At 48.9% G+C, this 19509-nt stretch overlaps 2 protein-coding genes across 4 annotated transcripts in view; one reads left to right on the forward strand and one right to left on the reverse strand.

Annotated features, from left to right (window-relative positions):
• Window positions 1–19509, reverse strand: part of LOC135057023 (zinc finger protein 271-like) — a 215022-nt gene that overhangs the window by 101876 nt on the left and 93637 nt on the right. The gene's annotated exons all lie outside the window — the stretch shown is intronic.
• Window positions 1–19509, forward strand: part of LOC135056966 (oocyte zinc finger protein XlCOF6-like) — a 73154-nt gene that overhangs the window by 33937 nt on the left and 19708 nt on the right. For 2 of the 3 annotated variants that reach the window (XM_063962766.1, XM_063962767.1), the window contains exons 1-3: window positions 9785–9861; window positions 9980–10077; window positions 10228–10621. In XM_063962766.1, the coding sequence (XP_063818836.1) occupies window positions 9828–9861; window positions 9980–10077; window positions 10228–10621 (526 nt within the window). In that variant the 5' untranslated portion in view covers window positions 9785–9827. Of the gene's footprint in view, window positions 1–9784; window positions 9862–9979; window positions 10078–10227; window positions 10622–19509 lie in introns of those variants that run through there. The other variant, XM_063962768.1, reaches the window with a different exon arrangement.

The raw sequence follows: 19509 nt of genomic DNA on the forward strand, positions 1-19509 counted from the left end.
CCCTCACACAGAACGAAGCCAGCGGAATGCAGTATTGTGAACGGCCCGGCGGTTCTTACAATAATGTGGATGGCAACTTGCTGAGTGCACAGTTTGCTTTGCTGTCTCACATGGGACCAATTCCGATGATTATAATGTGGAGTTTGTATGTTCTTTCCATGGTTTTTGTGTTTTCTCTTGGGTTTTTCCCACAGTCCAAAACATACTCAAGCAAGGACTTTGTCCATAGCCCTCCATAATTATTCCCCCTGATCAGTGGTGGTGTATAGCTGGAGTGATATAAATATCAGTGAGGTCACTCTGTCTCCTCTGAATCCTCCTGAGCTCCGAGTGTCTGTGGCTTCTGCTGCTGCAGGGTAAGGTCTGGGATCTGATTGGCTCTCTGAGTCAGTGAGAGCCAATCAGAGCTTGCAGTGGGCCCTGTTGCCTAGCAGCAGCCTAGAGAGGGGAGGGGGTGAGGGGACTGGCTGAGCAGGCTCATGTCTGAAACAGACAGCCTCCAACGGACTTAGGAAGTTTCCCTGATAGACACAGCAGCAAGATGAGGCATAGCTATTTGGAATTAGAAAAAAACAAGCCACCATCGGAAGACCATCGAATGACTATCATTTGATGGTGAAAAACATCGGGAGGCCACCATTAAATGCTAAAAACACTACCATCGAAACGAAAACATCGATGGTTCGGAAACATCGACCATCGATGTCCATCCCTACTTTGGGCCTTAAATTGGGTTCCATTAAGGTTCAGATTTCGGCCTTATCCATTTTCTTTTAAAAAGAACTGGCTTCTCTGCCTGAAGTTCAGACGTTTGTAAAGGGAGTGCTGCATATTCAGCCCCCTTTTGTGCCTCCAGTGGCACCTTGGGATCTTAACGTGGTGTTGAGTTTCCTGAAATCACACTGGTTTGAACCACTCAAAACGGTGGAAGTAAAATATCTCACGTGGAAGGTGGTCATACTATTAGCCTTGGCTTCGGCTAGGCGTGTGTCAGAATTGGCAGCTTTATCACATAAAAGCCCTTATCTGGTTTTCCATGCGGATGGAGCAGAATTGCGGACCCACCCACAATTTCTGCCGACAGTGGTTTCATCCTTTCATATAAACCAACCTATTGTGGTGCCTGTGGCTACTACTGACTTGGAGGATTTCGAGTCACTGGATGTAGTCGGGGCTTTGAAGGTTTATGTAGCCAGAATGGCTAAGGTCAGGAAAACAGAATCTTTGTTTATCCTGTATGCTTCCAACAAGCTTGGGGCGCCTGCTTCAAAGCAAACTATTGCTCGCTGGATCTGTAACACGATTTAGCAGGCTCATTCTGCGGCTGGGTTGCCGCTGCCCAAATCAGTTAAGACCCATTCCACAAGGAAGGTGGGCTCTTCTTGGGCGGCTGCCCGAGGGGTCTCGCCATTACAGCTTTGCTGAGCGGCTACTTGGTCAGGTTCAAACACCTTTGCAAAGTTCTACAAGTTTGATACCCTGGCTGAGGAGAACCTTGTGTTTGCTCATTCGGTGCTGCAGAGTCATCCGCACTCTCCCGCCCGTTTGGGAGCTTTGGTATAATCCCCATGGTCCTTACAGAGTCCCCAGCATCCACTAGGACGTTAGAGAAAATAAGATTTTACTTACCGGTAAATCTATTTCTCGTAGTCCGTAGTGGATGCTGGGCGCCCGTCCCAAGTGTGGACTTCTTCTGCAATGCTTGTATATAGTTATTGCTTAAATAAGGGTTATGTTATAGTTGCATCAGAGTTTATCTGATGCTCTGTGATTGTTCATACTGTTAACTGGGTAAAGTTATCACAAGTTATACGGTGTGATTGGTGTGGCTGGTATGAGTCTTACCCTGGATTCCCAAAATCATTTCCTTGTACTGTCAGCTCTTCCGGGCACAGTTTCTCTAACTGAGGTCTGGAGGAGGGACATAGAGGGAGGAGCCAGAGCACACCAGAATCTAAATTCTTTCTTAAAGTGCCCATGTCTCCTGCGGAGCCCGTCTATTCCCCATGGTCCTTACGGAGTCCCCAGCATCCACTAGGACGTTAGAGAAAGATACCTTTATATGTGGAGATCGCTTTTATTGATTGTGAGTGGGGTACGCCATCTGCTTTTAGTGGATTTGTTTCAGCCTGATATGAATTATATGGGACATACTACACTATGATGTGTTTTATTATGTTTTATTTCATATCGTCATGAGATAATTGGTGGAGTGGAAGATTCATCTGTATCACTACAGGAGGCCACATATTGAACCAGGACCCTCTTATCTAGACATTTATGGACATTAAGTATAAATTTTACATGAAACTGCACTGAGCGCCTTTTGCTTGAGTATTTTCTTTTGTGCAGTTTGTCAGGAGGACTGAGCAGGACCCAGAGCCCCATCACGGTGCCTCCACCTCACTCACTGATACATGAGAGGCACAATGACCAGAAGATCCTGGAACTCACCAACAAGATCATTCAGCTGCTGACTGGAGAGGTGACTGCTGGGAATGGGACATTATACAGTAACGCCAGGGGATGTGTCTGGGTAATGACTGGAGAGGTGACTGCTGGGAATGGGGCGTTATACAGTAACACCAGGGGATGTGTCTGGGTGATGACTGGAGAGGTGACTGCTGGGAATGGGACATTATACAGTAACACCAGGGGATGTGTCTGGGTGATGACTGGAGAGGTGACTGCTGGGAATGGGACATTATACAGTAACACCGGGGAATGTGTCTGGGTGATGACTGGAGAGGTGACTGCTGGGAATGGGACATTATACAGTAACACCGGGGAATGTGTCTGGGTGATGACTGGAGAGGTGACTGCTGGGAATGGGGCATTATACAGTAACACCAGGGGATGTGTCTGGGTGATGACTGGAGAGGTGGCTGCCGGGAATGGGACATTATACAGTAACACCGGGGAATGTGTCTGGGTGATGACTGGAGAGGTGACTGCTGGGAATGGGACATTATACAGTAACACCAGGGGATGTGTCTGGGTGATGACTGGAGAGGTGACTGCTGGCAATGAGACATTATACAGTAACACAGGGGACGTGTCTGGGTGATGACTGGAGAGGTGACTGCTGGGAATGGGGCATTATACAGTAACACCAGGGGATGTGTCTGTGTGATGACTGGAGAGGTGACTGCTGGAATTAGGGCACTATACAGTAACACCGGGGGATGTGTCTGGGTGATGACTGGAGAGGTGACTGCTGGGAATGGGGCATTATACAGTAACTGTTATGATTCCTGTACTCCAGACCGAAGGAGATCTTATGGCAGGGATCTGAGTACAGGAAAATAAGCTGGTTGTGGGAGCTGGATAGCCTAGTAACCCCTGGCGCCCTAACTCCGTTGTCTCGCCCGTGTTATCAGAAATCCCCTGCGAGACTATGGTTGCTTGAGCCCATGGCAGCCGCGTTCGAAGGGCGGATTATGTCTGCCCAACCCCGATGCCCCCGCAGGTCTTAATGGGAGACAAGGGGAAGTCCGAGACAGGGTGATAACAAGGGGCCCTCTGACTAAGCAACCAGGCCAGGGGTTACAAGCTAACTAACTAAATCAAAAGGTATGTGCGGACTAGCCGCCAGGGAAAAGGACAACCAAAGATCCACTAATCCGACACTCCTATCCGGCACCGCTGGACACCAGAGTGGATCTGTGGAAGCGGAATCCTCCGCAAAGCTCCAGAACACAATTAAACAAAATAATAAACAGAAGCGGACAAGCCGCAACACACGGCTGCGCCGCGACTCACGAACACCACCAGATGTTTAAAGGTGCTCGGTCAGACTCCAGGAACAGATGGTAACTTCCGAGTACAGGATCTCTGAGGACAGGAACAACCGAATAGACCGGGACTGGGAACTCTCTGCAGCAGACACAGGCAAACAGGAAGCTTTGGAACTGGCAGGAACAAGCTAAGCTCTCAAGCAGACTGGAAAGCTAGAAATATCACCAGCATCTGCGAACTGCCCTCAGCCAGCATATAACAGGGAGACCTAATTAATAATCACATGCAGCTGCCTTGTTGCATGATTCCAACCTGACCAGATGCAATTAGCAGCCAGGTGAGGCTGAACACATGGAACAAGCTGCAATTACACAGACTAACCAGCGGCAGCAGACAAGAGCATACTAAAACAGAGCAACAGGAAATCCTGGCATGCAAGACAACTTAATAAACATAAAATAGGAATGAACCACTACCTGTGGTTCATAACAGTATCCCCTCCTTAAGGGTGAGCTCCGAGCACCCCATGACACCCACGGGGAACATAAACAGAAGTATAACATAAAATACAGAACCAAAATGCAAAACAGGAATGAGCCACAGCCGTGGCTCATAACATTACCCCCCTCTTGAGGAGGGGTCAAAAGACCCCAAAATTCAGACTATCCAGAACAAGGGATACAAAAAAAAACCTGACACATTGGTCAGACAGACACGAAAACAGAAACAAGCTGCAACCACAGCTTGTAACAGTGCCCTCCCCCTGACGGTGGCCACTGGACACAAGATAAGGAAAAAAAAAAATCTTTTTTTTTATCAAGGCAAGAGTCAAAAATTATTTCTTTTTCTTCTTCTTCTTTTTACAAAGCTCTTTAGGTCTGACCAAGGTAATTCCCCAAACATTGTCTGAACTGATGGTACCACCCAACAAGGCTGCGTTCAAATCAGAGACAGGTTTCTTACCCTTGGGAGCTGAACTTTCTGGCAAAGTACTATTATTAGAAGAAGAAGAAGTCAGAAAAGCACATCCTGCAGTCAAAACAACGGGCTGGGACTCTTGTGCCGAGTTTACAGTATTTGGTGGAATCTCAGCAGACAAGACGGGTGACTTAGAGGAACCTGAACCAATTTCTTTGGAACCATATCTTTTAATAATTGCATCACTGAATGCTGGGGGATCCTGAAGAATGGGATCTTCAGCTTTCATTAGGCTGGTCACCCACTCAAAAGGCTCTCCTTTAAAAGAATAAATAAGATAGAGCACAAGGTTCTCTGGAGTGATGCCCAGAAATGGTCTAGACAACATAATAATGTAATAGTGTTTGTAAAGCGCCAGAAATTGGGCTAAGTCCCCATCAAAGATTATGGATGTTGAGATATCGGAGTCAGGATCTGTTTCCTTCCCATCTGACTGACTGAAGTGCTTTGCTAGGACCTGGTCACTATTGCCCTTACTTGAGGCTGAGACTCTCTGAACCCAACCCGGGGCAGTGACTTTCTGAACCCCACCCGGGGCAGTGACTTTCTGAACCCCACACGGGGCAGTGACTTTCTGAACCCCACCCGGGGCAGTGACTTTCTGAACCCCACCCGGGGCAGTGACTTTCTGAACCCCACCCGGGGCAGTGACTTTCTGAACCCCACCCGGGGCAGTGACTTTCTGAACCCCACCCGGGGCAGTGACTTCCTGAACCCCACCTGGGGCAGTGGCCTCCGGGAACCCCGCTGGGGCAGTGGCCTCCGGGAACCCCGCTGGGGCAGTGGCTTCCGGGAACCCCGCTGGGGTCAGCACCTCGGATTCTTTTACTGGGACTGGGCCGTTGGCCTCCCTGACTGGGATCGGGCCATCGGCCTCCCTCTCTGAGTCGATAATTATCGAAAGTTCTCCCGGGACTATGACTTCCGGGACTTTTGCTGAAGCAATAACGTTCAGATCCTCCACTAATGCTATGCTTCTTAAGTTCTTTCCTGGGGAAGCGACTTCTAGACCCTTCTTTGGGGCTGCGTCTCTCGAGACCCCACTTGGGGATATTACTTCAAAGATCCCTTCTGGGGTTTTGCTTCTCGAGTTCCCTTCAAGAACTATGGTTTTAGATACCCTTTCTGGGATTGCGCTTTTCAAATCCCTACCTGGGGTAACAGCTTCTGAGACCCCTTCCGGTATGGACACCTGAACTATAATATTTGATGTCCCTCTATAAGCTAGGGCATCGGGCACCGCTCCAGCACTCTGGGCATCGGGCACCGCTCCAGCACTCTGGGCATCGGGCACCGCTCCAGCACTCTGGGCATCGGGCACCGCTCCAGCACTCTGGGCATCGGGCACCGCTCCAGCACTCTGGGCATCGGGCACCGCTCCAGCACTCTGGGCATCGGGCACCGCTCCAGCACTCTGGGCATCGGGCACCGCTCCAGCACTCTGGGATACAGGCACCGCTCCAGCACTCTGGGCTACAGGCACCGCTCCAGGACCCTGGGCATCGGGCACCACTCCAGGACCCTGGGCATCGGGCACCACTCCAGGACCCTGGGCATCGGGCACCACTCCAGGACCCTGGGCATCGGGCACCACTCCAGGACCCTGGGCTACGGGCACCACTCCAGGACCCTGGGCTACGGGCACCACTCCAGGACCCTGGGCTACGGGCACCACTCCAGGACCCTGGGCTACGGGCACCACTCCAGGACCCTGGGCTACGGGCACCACTCCAGGACCCTGGGCTACGGGCACCACTCCAGGACCCTGCAACTCTGCTTCAACAGAAACCTCAAGAGAGGAAAGAAACATTCTCTTTTGATTCCGGAATCTATACTGGGGCTCCCTTGCCCAAGGACCCCAATTATAGGACAGAGAGTTTTTTAGTGTGGGTTGTGTGACAAGTACCTCTGCCACAGTAGGGACAGGAGTAGGTCTTGTATCCTGACTCAACTTGGCCAGAGGGCAAGACTCGTCACCACACTTTGGCTTGCGCAACTCACAGGTCTGCAGATAGTGGCCTAAACCCCAACAATATAGGCACAAGTTTAAGTTTCTGCGACGCAGACGCTCCTCTTCTGAGAGCCTGGGCCGCAGAAAACTTTTAAACCTTTTCTCTTCAATTAAACCAGAGGATTCTCTTGTCACCATACTGTGAACAAGAGTCTCTTTAGAGATAGATGTACTCTCAACGACTTCTGGCAAGAGGAGCAAGATTTTAGTCAGAAGGTTTTGTAGTTGCTTCAAAGATTGCTGCAAAACTGCTAGTCGCTCAGGTTTCAGAGCACTGACAGCAGAGTTCAGGGCTGAGAGAGATGCCTGCAGGGCTTGCATAGTTGACATAGGAGGACTTAAAACTAGACAAGGCAAGACTAGACAAGGCAAGACTAGACAAGGCTGGAATTTTTTTTTTTTTTTTTTTAAAACACCGGACTGGATCTCTAAACACCGGACTGGATCTCTAAACACCGGACTGGATCTCACTGGATCTCAAAACACCGGACTGGATCTCAAAACACCGGACTGGATCTCAAAACACCGGACTGGATCTCAAAACACCGGACTGGGCCAAAAAAGAAAAAAAAAAGTGTTTTATTTCTTTTTTGTGGTAGGGCTGGTGATAATGTTATGATTCCTGTACTCCAGACCGAAGATCTTATGGCAGGGATCTGAGTACAGGAAAATAAGCTGGTTGTGGGAGCTGGATAGCCTAGTAACCCCTGGCGCCCTAACTCCGTTGTCTCGCCCGTGTTATCAGAAATCCCCTGCGAGACTATGGTTGCTTGAGCCCATGGCAGCCGCGTTCGAAGGGCGGATTATGTCTGCCCAACCCCGATGCCCCCGCAGGTCTTAATGGGAGACAAGGGGAAGTCCGAGACAGGGTGATAACAAGGGGCCCTCTGACTAAGCAACCAGGCCAGGGGTTACAAGCTAACTAACTAAATCAAAAGGTATGTGCGGACTAGCCGCCAGGGAAAAGGACAACCAAAGATCCACTGATCCGACACTCCTATCCGGCACCGCTGGACACCAGAGTGGATCTGTGGAAGCGGAATCCTCCGCAAAGCTCCAGAACACAATTAAACAAAATAATAAACAGAAGCGGACAAGCCGCAACACACGGCTGCGCCGCGACTCACGAACACCACCAGATGTTTAAAGGTGCTCGGTCAGACTCCAGGAACAGATGGTAACTTCCGAGTACAGGATCTCTGAGGACAGGAACAACCGAATAGACCGGGACTGGGAACTCTCTGCAGCAGACACAGGCAAACAGGAAGCTTTGGAACTGGCAGGAACAAGCTAAGCTCTCAAGCAGACTGGAAAGCTAGAAATATCACCAGCATCTGCGAACTGCCCTCAGCCAGCATATAACAGGGAGACCTAATTAATAATCACATGCAGCTGCCTTGTTGCATGATTCCAACCTGACCAGATGCAATTAGCAGCCAGGTGAGGCTGAACACATGGAACAAGCTGCAATTACACAGACTAACCAGCGGCAGCAGACAAGAGCATACTAAAACAGAGCAACAGGAAATCCTGGCATGCAAGACAACTTAATAAACATAAAATAGGAATGAACCACTACCTGTGGTTCATAACAGTATCCCCTCCTTAAGGGTGAGCTCCGAGCACCCCATGACACCCACGGGGAACATAAACAGAAGTATAACATAAAATACAGAACCAAAATGCAAAACAGGAATGAGCCACAGCCGTGGCTCATAACAGTAACACCAGGGGATGTGTCTGGGTGATGACTGGAGAGGTGACTGCTGGGAATGGGACATTATACAGTAACACCAGGGGATGTCTGGGTGGTGACTGGAGAGGTGACTGCTGGGAATGGGGCATTATACAGTAACACCAGGGAATGTGTCTGGGTGATGGCTGGAGAGGTGACTGCTGGGAATGGGACATTATACAGTAACACCAGGGGACGTGTCTGGGTGATGACTGGAGAGGTGACTGCTGGGAATGGGACATTATACAGTAACACCAGGGGATGTCTGGGTGGTGACTGGAGAGGTGACTGCTGGGAATGGGGCATTATACAGTAACACCAGGGGACGTGTCTGGGTGATGACTGGAGAGGTGACTGCTGGGAATGGGGCATTATACAGTAACACCGGGGGACGTGTCTGGGTGATGACTGGAGAGGTGACTGCTGGGAATGGGACATTATACAGTAACACCCGGGGACGTGTCTGGGTTATGACTGGAGAGGTGACTGCTGGGAATGGGACATTATACAGTAACACCAGGGGACGTGTCTGGGTGATGACTGGAGAGGTGACTGCTGGGAGTGGGACATTATACAGTAACACCATGGGATGTGTCTGGGTGGTGACTGCTGGGAATGGGGCATTATACAGTAACACCAGGGGATGTGTCTGGGTGATGACTGGAGAGGTGACTGCTGGGAATGGGACATTATACAGTAACACCAGGGGACGTGTCTGGGTGATGACTGGAGAGGTGACTGCTGGGAATGGGGCATTAGACAGTAACACCAGGGGATGTGTCTGGGTGATGACTGGAGAGGTGACTGCTGGGAATGGTGCATTATACAGTAACACCAGGGGACGTGTCTGGGTGATGACTGGAGAGGTGACTGCTGGGAATGGGATAATATACAATAACACCAGGGGATGTGTCTGCGTGATGACTGGAGAGGTGACTGCTGGGAATGGGGCATTATACAGTAACACCGGGGGATGTGTCTGGGTGATGACTGGAGAGGTGACTGCTGGGAATGGAGCATTATACAGTAACACCAGGGGATGTGTGTGGGTGATGACTGGAGAGGTGACTGCTGGGAATGGGGCATTATACAGTAACACCAGGGGACGTGTCTGGGTGATGACTGGAGAAGTTATTGCTGGGAATGGGACATTATACAGTAACACCAGGGGATGTGTCTGGGTGATGACTGGAGAGGTGACTGCTGGGAATGGGACATTATAGAGTAACACCGGGGGATGTGTCTGGGTGATGACTGTATCAATGTGTGTGTCAGGTTCCTATAAGGTGTCAGGATGTCACTGTCTATGTCTCCATGCAGGAGGGGGAGTATATAGAGGAACACAGGGGTCTGTACAAGGACGTGATGATGGAGAATCACCGGCCCCTCACATCACTGGGTAAGAGGAGACTGTCATGTATTGTACAGGGGAGAGCAGGTATGGGGGCCCCCTATATACACACATCATCTGATAATCACATATATACACTGTACTCAGTCACTGATGTCTGCTACAGATGGACCCAGTAACAGAGATACCCCAGAGAGATGTCCCCGTCCTCTGTATTCCCAGGATTGTACAGAGGAGAATCACAGGATCCCACAGGAGGATCAGGTAGGTGGGATTAAGGGTCTCACCATTATACCAAAGTTACTGTCTCTATATGATCTGTAGAGGAGCTGTGTGTGTCTTATACACCGATATTATACTGTTTACTCTTAATATAATCTGCTATTACAAAAGTGTAATTTTATTGTTATTTAGGGTGAAGACCTTTTTGATGTGAAGGCAGAAGATATAGAGGGAGAAGAAGAGATGTATCCGACTGATAAAAAGGCAGAAGATATAGAGAGAGAAGAAGAGACGTATGTGACTGATATGAAGGCAGAAGATATAGAGGGAGAAGAAGAGACGTATGTGACTGATATAAAGACAGAAGATATAGAGGGAGAAGAAGAGACGTATGTGACTGATATAAAGGCAGAAGATATAGAGGGAGAAGAGACGAATGTGACTGATATAAAGGCAGAAGATACAGAAGGAGAAGAGACGTATGTGACTGATATGAAGGCAGAAGATATAGAAGGAGAAGAAGAGACGTATGTGAGGGGTGATCAGCAATGTAAGGAGGAGGAAATTCCTACAGATATCAGCACAGGTGAGTAATAAACACATTACAAAAGAGTCACATATTCTCTTTCCTCAGTCATCACATTATTCTCTTATCCTACACCATCTGTCAGTATGAAGTAATACTAATATTATTCAGAGTCTTGTACAGGAGTATCCAAGTATGCGGGGCACAGGCAGCTCAGGTACAGTCTGGGGGCTGGTAACAGATCTCCTACGTATGAAGAAATTTGTTTATGTCTCCTCCAAGGCTCATGCTGATCAATGGGCATAAAGTCTTTCATTTTGTGGCCTTTTTCAGAAACATGTCTAGCCACAAGTGGTGCGCTATGGTCTATTGGGGCTGCTGCTTCCCTGAGTGATGATCGGTGCATAGCAATAGCAGTGTTTCTTCTTCAGGTTCCACAGGGAGACAATGTGGTGTAGGTGGTGGTAAAGGACCGTGCACCAAACAGTTAAGCTTTTAAGTATCTCAAGATGCTGCGGTCCCCCTCCCCCGCCCTATGCCCAGCCAACAGTTCAGGCTCCACAGTTTTTGCTTTGGCGCCAGCAGGAGCCGCACGCATCATTTAACAGTGGGTCTGCTTCTAAGCAGCCCCAAGCTTTTGTTTTATGATTTAACTTTATTTTCAATTTTTTAACAACTGGACAGCAGTGCTAGGCTATGCTGTGGATGCCGGCGTTGCTGCTCCTTCACCCCCATCTCCTACGGGGGATTCCGGGACTGTGAGCCGGCAGCGTGGGGGCAGGTAAGGCAGGGTCCCGCTTGTGGAAACCTGCTTCTTTTATGCAATCCTTCCGTTCCTGGGAGAAGAACCGGAGTAGCTGGTGTGGACCCGGGTTCGTTCATGACTCCACTAGACCATCAGGGCTTTTCACTGGCGCAGACTAAACTTCAGAGGCCAGAGTACCGGTGGGTAACGCAACATGGAGGAGGCCAGCTCTCTCCCCCAGCTCAGGGCGCCATTCCACTGCCTCTCCAAGTGGACCGCCTGGCAAGCCCTGCTGCTGCTCCCCCTATGGGATTTCCTCAGCAGGTGCATTCTTCCATACCACTATCCAGCTATACCTCACTCTGGTGGATGTGCTTTCTACCTCTATACAGAGCCTGGCACAAACTTTCCAGCAGATGTTACGGGGTGACAGGCCCTTGTCCCCTAAGGCCACTAGACGTACTGTCCCCTCCTCTCAATCTACACATAATGATTCATAGGCATCTGGCGAGGCGGAGTAAGATGTCTGTCAGTGTCTCTCTCTCTCTCTGAGTTTTCCCCAGGAGGGGAGGAGTGTCAGTCTCATGTGGATGTGTCTGTCCTTGTAAGAGCTGTCAAATATATACTTCAAATAGAGGATGAGGAACCTGCTCTTGAATCTAAAAAAATCTCCACTATTTAAGCGCCAAAAGGTAGTCAAAGACGAATTTCCCAAGTCTGAGCATTTTATGGAACTCGGATATGAAGCTTGGAATAATACTGGTAAAAAGTTTCCGCTCTCTAAGCGACTGACTTCTTTCTACACAGTTCTAGCAGCTGACTGTTCCAAATGGGAGACTCCTCCACCAGTGGATTCTCATGTATCCCATTTAGTTAAATCCTCCACTCTCCTTTCAGCTTCTTCCCTAAAAGAGACTATGGATAGGAGGACTGAAGCTTGTCTCAAATCAGTATATTCCCATACAGGTGCTATCACTAGACCTACTTTGGTCGCTGCCTCAGATGTTCATGGGAGAGACTGCCTCACATCGCTCATAGGGAAGCGGTTCTGGATGCTGGTCTCCTTGCTTCCAAGGCAACTGCTACCTCAGTGGTCGCTCGCCACATCTGCTGGCTTTGCTTGTGGAAAGTGGATATGGATTCCAAGAATCCACGGGCTTGGACCTCCACGTTTTGCCCACTAGGTAAAGCTGAATGTCAGTCCTTCCCTAGACAAACAACTTCCACAAAAATTACCAAACCCAGGCCCAAGCAAGCCTGGGCTGCAAGACATCCGCTTTTCAGGCCTGATGACAAGCCCTCAGCCTGATGAAGCAGACCTCCTCCTGGGAGACCCGAGGGTGGGAGGTGGACTTCTTCAGTTCGCACACTCCTGGCGCCTGACCACCACACATGCCTAGGTGCAAGAAGAAGTCTTTCATGGGTACACGGTCTCATTGCGGAGACGGCCTCTTCAACATTTCTTTTGCAGAGGCCCCCCATCGGACCAATGCAAGGCTCTGGCCCTCCAAAAGGTTATCCAATCCCTCCTGCAGTCAGGAGGGATAGTGCTAGTCCCTTGGTCACAACACTGGACCAGTTTCTAGTCCACTCTCTTCCTAGTTCAGAAACCCTCATCCACCTATCCTCAATCTCAAATCTCTTAACAAGTTTGTCAGAGTACTCAGGTTTCGTATGGAAACTCCGCTCTATTGTCCTAGCTATGGAGCCTGGGGACTTTATGGTGTCCCTGTACATTCAGGATGCTTATCTGATGTCCCTATAGCACCCTCTCATCAGCGATTCCTACAGTTTGCTATCTTTCCAAACATTACCAGTTTCGGGCACTGTCCTTTGGTCTTTCTACTGCTCCCAGGGTCTTTACTAAAGTAATGGCAGATGTGGCGGCACAGCTATGTCGTCACAGAGTCAGACTATTTCCTTATCTGGATGACTGCTCCTGCTGGCACACTCTCCGGAGGTCCTTCAACAGCTTACTATAGCCTTCCTATAGAAACATGGCTAGCTTATCAACTGGAAAAAGTCATCCCTCACACCTTCACAATGGATGCTAGAGTCCCGCGTCCAAAGGCTTTTCCTGCCTGCAGATAAAATTTCAGCACTACTGCAACGAGTACGCAAATTGCTGCACAGTGATTTACTCGGCCATGCAAGTCCTGGGATCCGTGGTCTCCACGTTTCAACATGCTGGAGTACACCAAGTTCCACTCCAGGCCCCTGCAACACCTGATCCTGTCCCAGTGGAACGGACAACCCCATCTGATCAGGACTCACTGTCCCTAACCTGGTGGCTCTAGACAGCGCGCTTGGACAAGGGGCGACCCTTATGGATTCCGGATTGGGTACTACTATCCACAAATGCCAGTCCCCGCGGATGGGGCACAGTGACTGGACAATGATCCTTTCAGTGGAACAAGGTTACCACCACACTAAAAGCGCACAACTCCTCAGGTAAATGGCCCAAATGGAACCGGTTCTTTTCTTTTTCGAGGTTCACATGCAACAATGATCCTCAATACCTCGAAAAAATATAAATGTACATAGCGTAATATGATAATGAATAGAATCAATAGCAAATATTGAGGTGATGACTCGTACCCCTTCTGATGGTCTACTGGGTGTAGACAATAAAGCTTTGGAGGAGCGGATATCACCGTGAGGTCTCTCTGATTTTCTTAAAATGGTGTGTGTGTTTCCACTTCCACAATTATGCAATGAAGAAAAGAGAAGCCTCCATGGTGTAAAACCTTACAACATTTTATTTTTATAAAATAATGTGGGACAAGGATATGAACCCACGTTATTAAAATCACAACAAATTGTATCCTAAAATACAGAAGCTGGGACTCCTACCAGATGGTGTTGTCCACTCCAAGAAGTAGACAATGTAAGCATGGACTGGGGGGACAGCAGGCGTCCCTGAATCTCGACCTCCAGATCCTGGATAGGAATCCCTCTGTCTGTTCACCTTCCTTTCCAACGCGTTTCGATACCCACGGTATCTTCCTCAAGGCATAAGGAAGGTGTGCACACAGTGGGCCATTTATACCCACTAAGTGGTGAACCTATGCTATCCTTAAAACTAGACATGGATCAACTAACATTCTTTCCCTAAGTGTACATATGGAAAAAGTTTCCCGCATCCAATCCATTTCTCAGATTAGAAGATCCCCATCATTTAGAAAGTCCGCCAAAAGGAACCATGTGCATGATATAGACATCATCATGCTGCGTCACTACATATGACAACTTCCCTCATTCCCGTTCGTCTTCCGGAAGTGACGCAGGCCGCACCGCCATCAGCGGCCTGCGTCTGAGAAATGGATTGGATGCGGGAAACTTTTTCCATATGTACACTTAGGAAAAGAATGTTAGTTGATCCATGTCTAGTTTTAGGGATAGCATAGGTTCACCACTTAGTGGGTATAAATGGCCCACTGTGTGCACACCTTCCTTATGCCTTGAGGAAGATACCGTGGGTATCGAAACGCGTTGGAAAGGAAGGTGAACAGACAGAGGGATTCCTATCCAGGATCTGGAGGTCGAGATTCAGGGACGCCTGCTGTCCCCCCAGTCCATGCTTACACTGTCTACTTCTTGGAGTGGACAACACCATCTGGTAGGAGTTCCAGCTTCTGTATTTTAGGATACAATTTGTTGTGATTTTAATAACGTGGGTTCATATCCTTGTCCCACATTATTTTATTAAAATAAAATGTTGTAAGGTTTTACACCATGGAGGCTTCTCTTTTCTTCATTGCATAATTGTGGAAGTGGAAACACACACACCATTTTAAGAAAATCGGAGAGACCTCACGGTGATATCCGCTCCTCCAAAGCTTTATTGTCTACACCCAGTAGACCATCAGAAGGGGTACGAGTCATCACCTCAATATTTGCTATTGATTCTATTCATTATCATATTACGCTATGTACATTTATATTTTTTCGAGGTATTGAGGATCATTGTTGCATGTGAACCTCGAAAAAGAAAAGAACCGGTTCCATTTGGGCCATTTACCTGAGGAGTTGTGCGCTTTTAGTGTGGTGGTAACCTTGTTCCATTGTATTACATTTGTTTGGGGTGTGGGTGACACTCCCTCTACCTTCACACATTAGCAGCCATTTCTTGCGCAGTGGGAAAGTTCCATTTACCCTATTCCAGAATGCTCCTTTCAGGGCCATTGGACTCCCGCAGAAAGCTGCTTACCAATCACTGTTCTGGAGCTCTGATCTGTGTAGAGAGTCCTCACTCTAGCGCAAGATCTGCTCTGGTGCAGACCAGTCCAGAATCAGTTTGACAGTGCCACTGCGGTGGCCCACCTCAACCATTAGGGAGCACTCGCAGCCGGTTGGCGATGCAGGAAGTGGCTCACATTATTCGGTGGGCCAAAGCCATCTTTTGGCCATTTTGGCCATCTTCATCCTAGGGGTACTCAACTGGGAAGCTATCAGGGCGCATACGCTAGTGAGTGGTCTCTACACCCAGAGGTCTTCCAGCTCCTGGTGCACAAGTGGGCCAAGGAACGTGGAACTCATTGCCTCCCGACACAACCACAAGTTTCCTGTGTACGGGTCCAGGACAAGAGATCTCAAAGACGTCTTTGTGGATGCCTTGGCCGTGAGGTGGACCTTCGGTCTGCCGTATGTCTTTTCTCCAGTCTCCCTTCCACGAGTTCTTTTGAAGTTCAGGCAAGAAAGAGGCACTGGCTGGCATGGCCCAGGCATCATTGGTTATCTGATCTACAGAGTCTCCATAGACGTTCCCTTTCCACTTCCTCTATGCCCAGACCTGCTGTCTCTAAAAACCCTCTGGTTTTTAGAGTTTCACAAACCCTTGCCTTCCTTCAAGCTGTTTTGGATCTCAGACTCCGTCCTTCGTGTTCAACCTCCCTTTGTCCCCCCAGTGGCTCCATGGGATTTGTCAGTGGTTCTCCAAGCGCTTCAGGAGCCTCCGTTTGAACCTCTGGATTTCATGGATCGCAAGGGGCTAACTGCAAATACTCTTCCTTCTGGCTATTGCATCTGCCCAAAGGGAGCCAGATTTGGGGGTACTCTCCTGTCGCTCTCTCGTCTGATTTTTCATCAGGACAGGGCTGTTCTTCGAACTCGGCCTTGTACCTCACCAAAGTAGTGTCCCGTTTCCACCCTAACAAGGAAATTGTGGTACTGGCCTTCTTCTCCCCGGAGCTCTCATCTGGGGAGGCCTCCCTCGATGTGGTCTGTGCTCTCTGGATTTATGTGGATCGTACCAGTGCCATCAGGAAACCGAATTTCCTCTTTGTCCTCTATGGCTTCCACAAGATGGCTTTGCATGACTATCTCACAGGCATACATGCAGGCTGATCTTCCCGTATCTGCTACAGTCTCTTCATTCTGCTCACTTTGTGGGTCCTTCATGGGCAGCACGCCACGGTGCGTCCACTGAACAATTGTGCAAGGCGGTCACATGGTCTGCTCTCCGCACTTTTCTCAGATTCTATGCCTTTGATACCTTCACTTCCCAGGATGCTTAATTTGGATGCCAGATTCTCCTATCCACTTAGGAGCGTCCCCTCCCTTGAACAACTGCTTTGGGACATCCCCATTGTCTCCCTGTGGAACCTATGGAACCCGAAGAAGAAAAGAAGAGTTATGGTAGACTTACTTTTGTTAACTCTTTCTTTGAGGTCCATAGGGTCCACAGGCCACCCACCCTGACACCCCTAGCTTCTATGGGTCTCTTTTCTTGGTCACCATTTCCTTTCTCCTGTCCATGAGAGTCTGTTCTTGTGTGTACCATGTCTTCCTTCTCTCCTGTCCTGCTACTGCCTTGGGATTGTTAACAAAACTGAGGAGCCTGAGTTGTGGGTGGGGGTATAGGAGGGAAGGACCAGAGCATCTTTGGATACTTAAAAGCTTAACTGTTTGGATGCCCCTATGGACCTCGAAAAAAGACCGTTAACAAAAGTAAGTCTACCATAACTCTCCTTTTTTTTGCATTGTTACTAGGGCTGTTTTTCTATAACACATTCTTTTTTTCTTGGTCTTTAAGTAGCTTATTGCTAAGATGGTATAAACTAGAGATGTGCACTTGAAATTTTTCGGGTTTTGTGTTTTGGTTTTGGGTTCGGTTCCGCGGCCGTGTTTGGGTTCGACCGCGTTTTGGCAAAACCTCACCGAATTTTTTTTGTCGGATTCGGGTGTGTTTTGGATTCGGGTGTTTTTTTCAAAAAACACAAAAAAAACAGCTTAAATCATAGAATTTGGGGGTCATTTTGATCTCAAAGTATTATTAACCTCAAAAACCATAATTTCCACAAATTTTCAGTCTATTCTGAATACCTCACACCTCACGATATTATTTTTAGTCCTAAAATTTGCACCAAGGTCGCTGGATGACTAAGCTAAGCAACCCTAGTGGCCGACACAAACACCTGGCCCATCTAGGAGTGGCACTGCAGTGTCACGCAGGATGGCCCTTCCAAAAAACACTCCCCAAACAGCACATGACGCAAAGAAAAAAAGAGGCGCAATGAGGTAGCTGTGTGAGTAAGCTAAGCGACCCTAGTGGCCGTCACAAACACCTGGCCCATCTAGGAGTGGCACTGCAGTGTCACACAGGATGGCCCTTCCAAAAAACACTCCCCAAACAACACATGACGCAAAGAAAAAAAGAGGCGCAATGAGGTAGCTGTGTGAGTAAGCTAAGCGACCCTAGTAGCCGACACAAACACCTGGCCCATCTAGGAGTGGCACTGCAGTGTCACGCAGGATGGCCCTTCCAAAAAACACTCCCCAAACAGCACATGACGCAAAGAAAAAAAGAGGCGCAATGAGGTAGTTGTGTGAGTAAGCTAAGCGACCCTAGTGGCCGTCACAAACACCTGGCCCATCTAGGAGTGGCACTGCAGTGTCACGCAGGATGGCCCTTCCAAAAAACACTCCCCAAACAACACATGACGCAAAGAAAAAAAGAGGCGCAATGAGGTAGCTGTGTGAGTAAGCTAAGCGACCCTAGTAGCCGACACAAACACCTGGCCCATCTAGGAGTGGCACTGCAGTGTCACGCAGGATGGCCCTTCCAAAAAACACTCCCCAAACAGCACATGACGCAAAGAAAAAAAGAGGCGCAATGAGGTAGCTGTGTGAGTAAGCTAAGCGACCCTAGTGGCCGTCACAAACACCTGGCCCATCTAGGAGTGGCACTGCAGTGTCACGCAGGATGGCCCTTCCAAAAAACACTCCCCAAACAGCACATGACGCAAAGAAAAAAAGAGGCGCAATGAGGTAGCTGTGTGAGTAAGCTAAGCGACCCTAGTGGCCGACACAAACGCCTGGCCCATCTAGGAGTGGCACTGCAGTGTCACGCAGGATGGCCCTTCCAAAAAACACTCCCCAAACAGCACATGATGCAAAGAAGACAAAAAGAGGCGCAATGAGGTAGCTGTGTGAGTAAGCTAAGCGACCCTAGTGGCCGACACAAACACCTGGCCCATCTAGGAGTGGCACTGCAGTGTCACGCAGGATGGCCCTTCCAAAAAACACTCCCCAAACAGCACATGATGCAAAGAAGAAAAAAAGAGGCGCAATGAGGTAGCTGTGTGAGTAAGCTAAGCGACCCTAGTGGCCGACACAAACACCTGGCCCAACTAGGAGTGGCACTGCAGTGTCACGCAGGATGGCCCTTCCAAAAAACACTCCCCAAACAGCACATGACGCAAAGAAAAATGAAAGAAAAAAGAGGTGCAAGATGGAATTGTCCTTGGGCCCTCCCACCCACCCTTATGTTGTATAAACAGGACATGCGCACTTTAACCAACCCATCATTTCGGTGACAGGGTCTGCCACACAACTGTGACTGAAATGACGGGTTGGTTTGGACCCCCACCAAAAAAGAAGCAATTAATCTCTCCTTGCACAAACTGGCTCTACATAGGCAAGATGTCCACCTCATCATCATCCTCCGATATATCACCGTGTACATCCCCCTCCTCACAGATTATCAATTCGTCCCCACTGGAATCCACCATTTCAGCTCCCTGTGTACTTTGTGGAGGCAATTGCTGCTGGTCAATGTCTCCACGGAGGAATTGATTATAATTCATTTTAATGAACATCATCTTCTCCACATTTTCTGGAAGTAACCTTGTACGCCGATTGCTGACAAGGTGAGCGGCGGCACTAAACACTCTTTCGGAGTACACACTTGTGGGAGGGCAAC

Source organism: Pseudophryne corroboree, chromosome 3 (genome assembly GCF_028390025.1).
Source record: "Pseudophryne corroboree isolate aPseCor3 chromosome 3, aPseCor3.hap2, whole genome shotgun sequence".
In the NCBI taxonomy this organism is placed as follows: Eukaryota; Metazoa; Chordata; class Amphibia; order Anura; family Myobatrachidae; genus Pseudophryne; species Pseudophryne corroboree.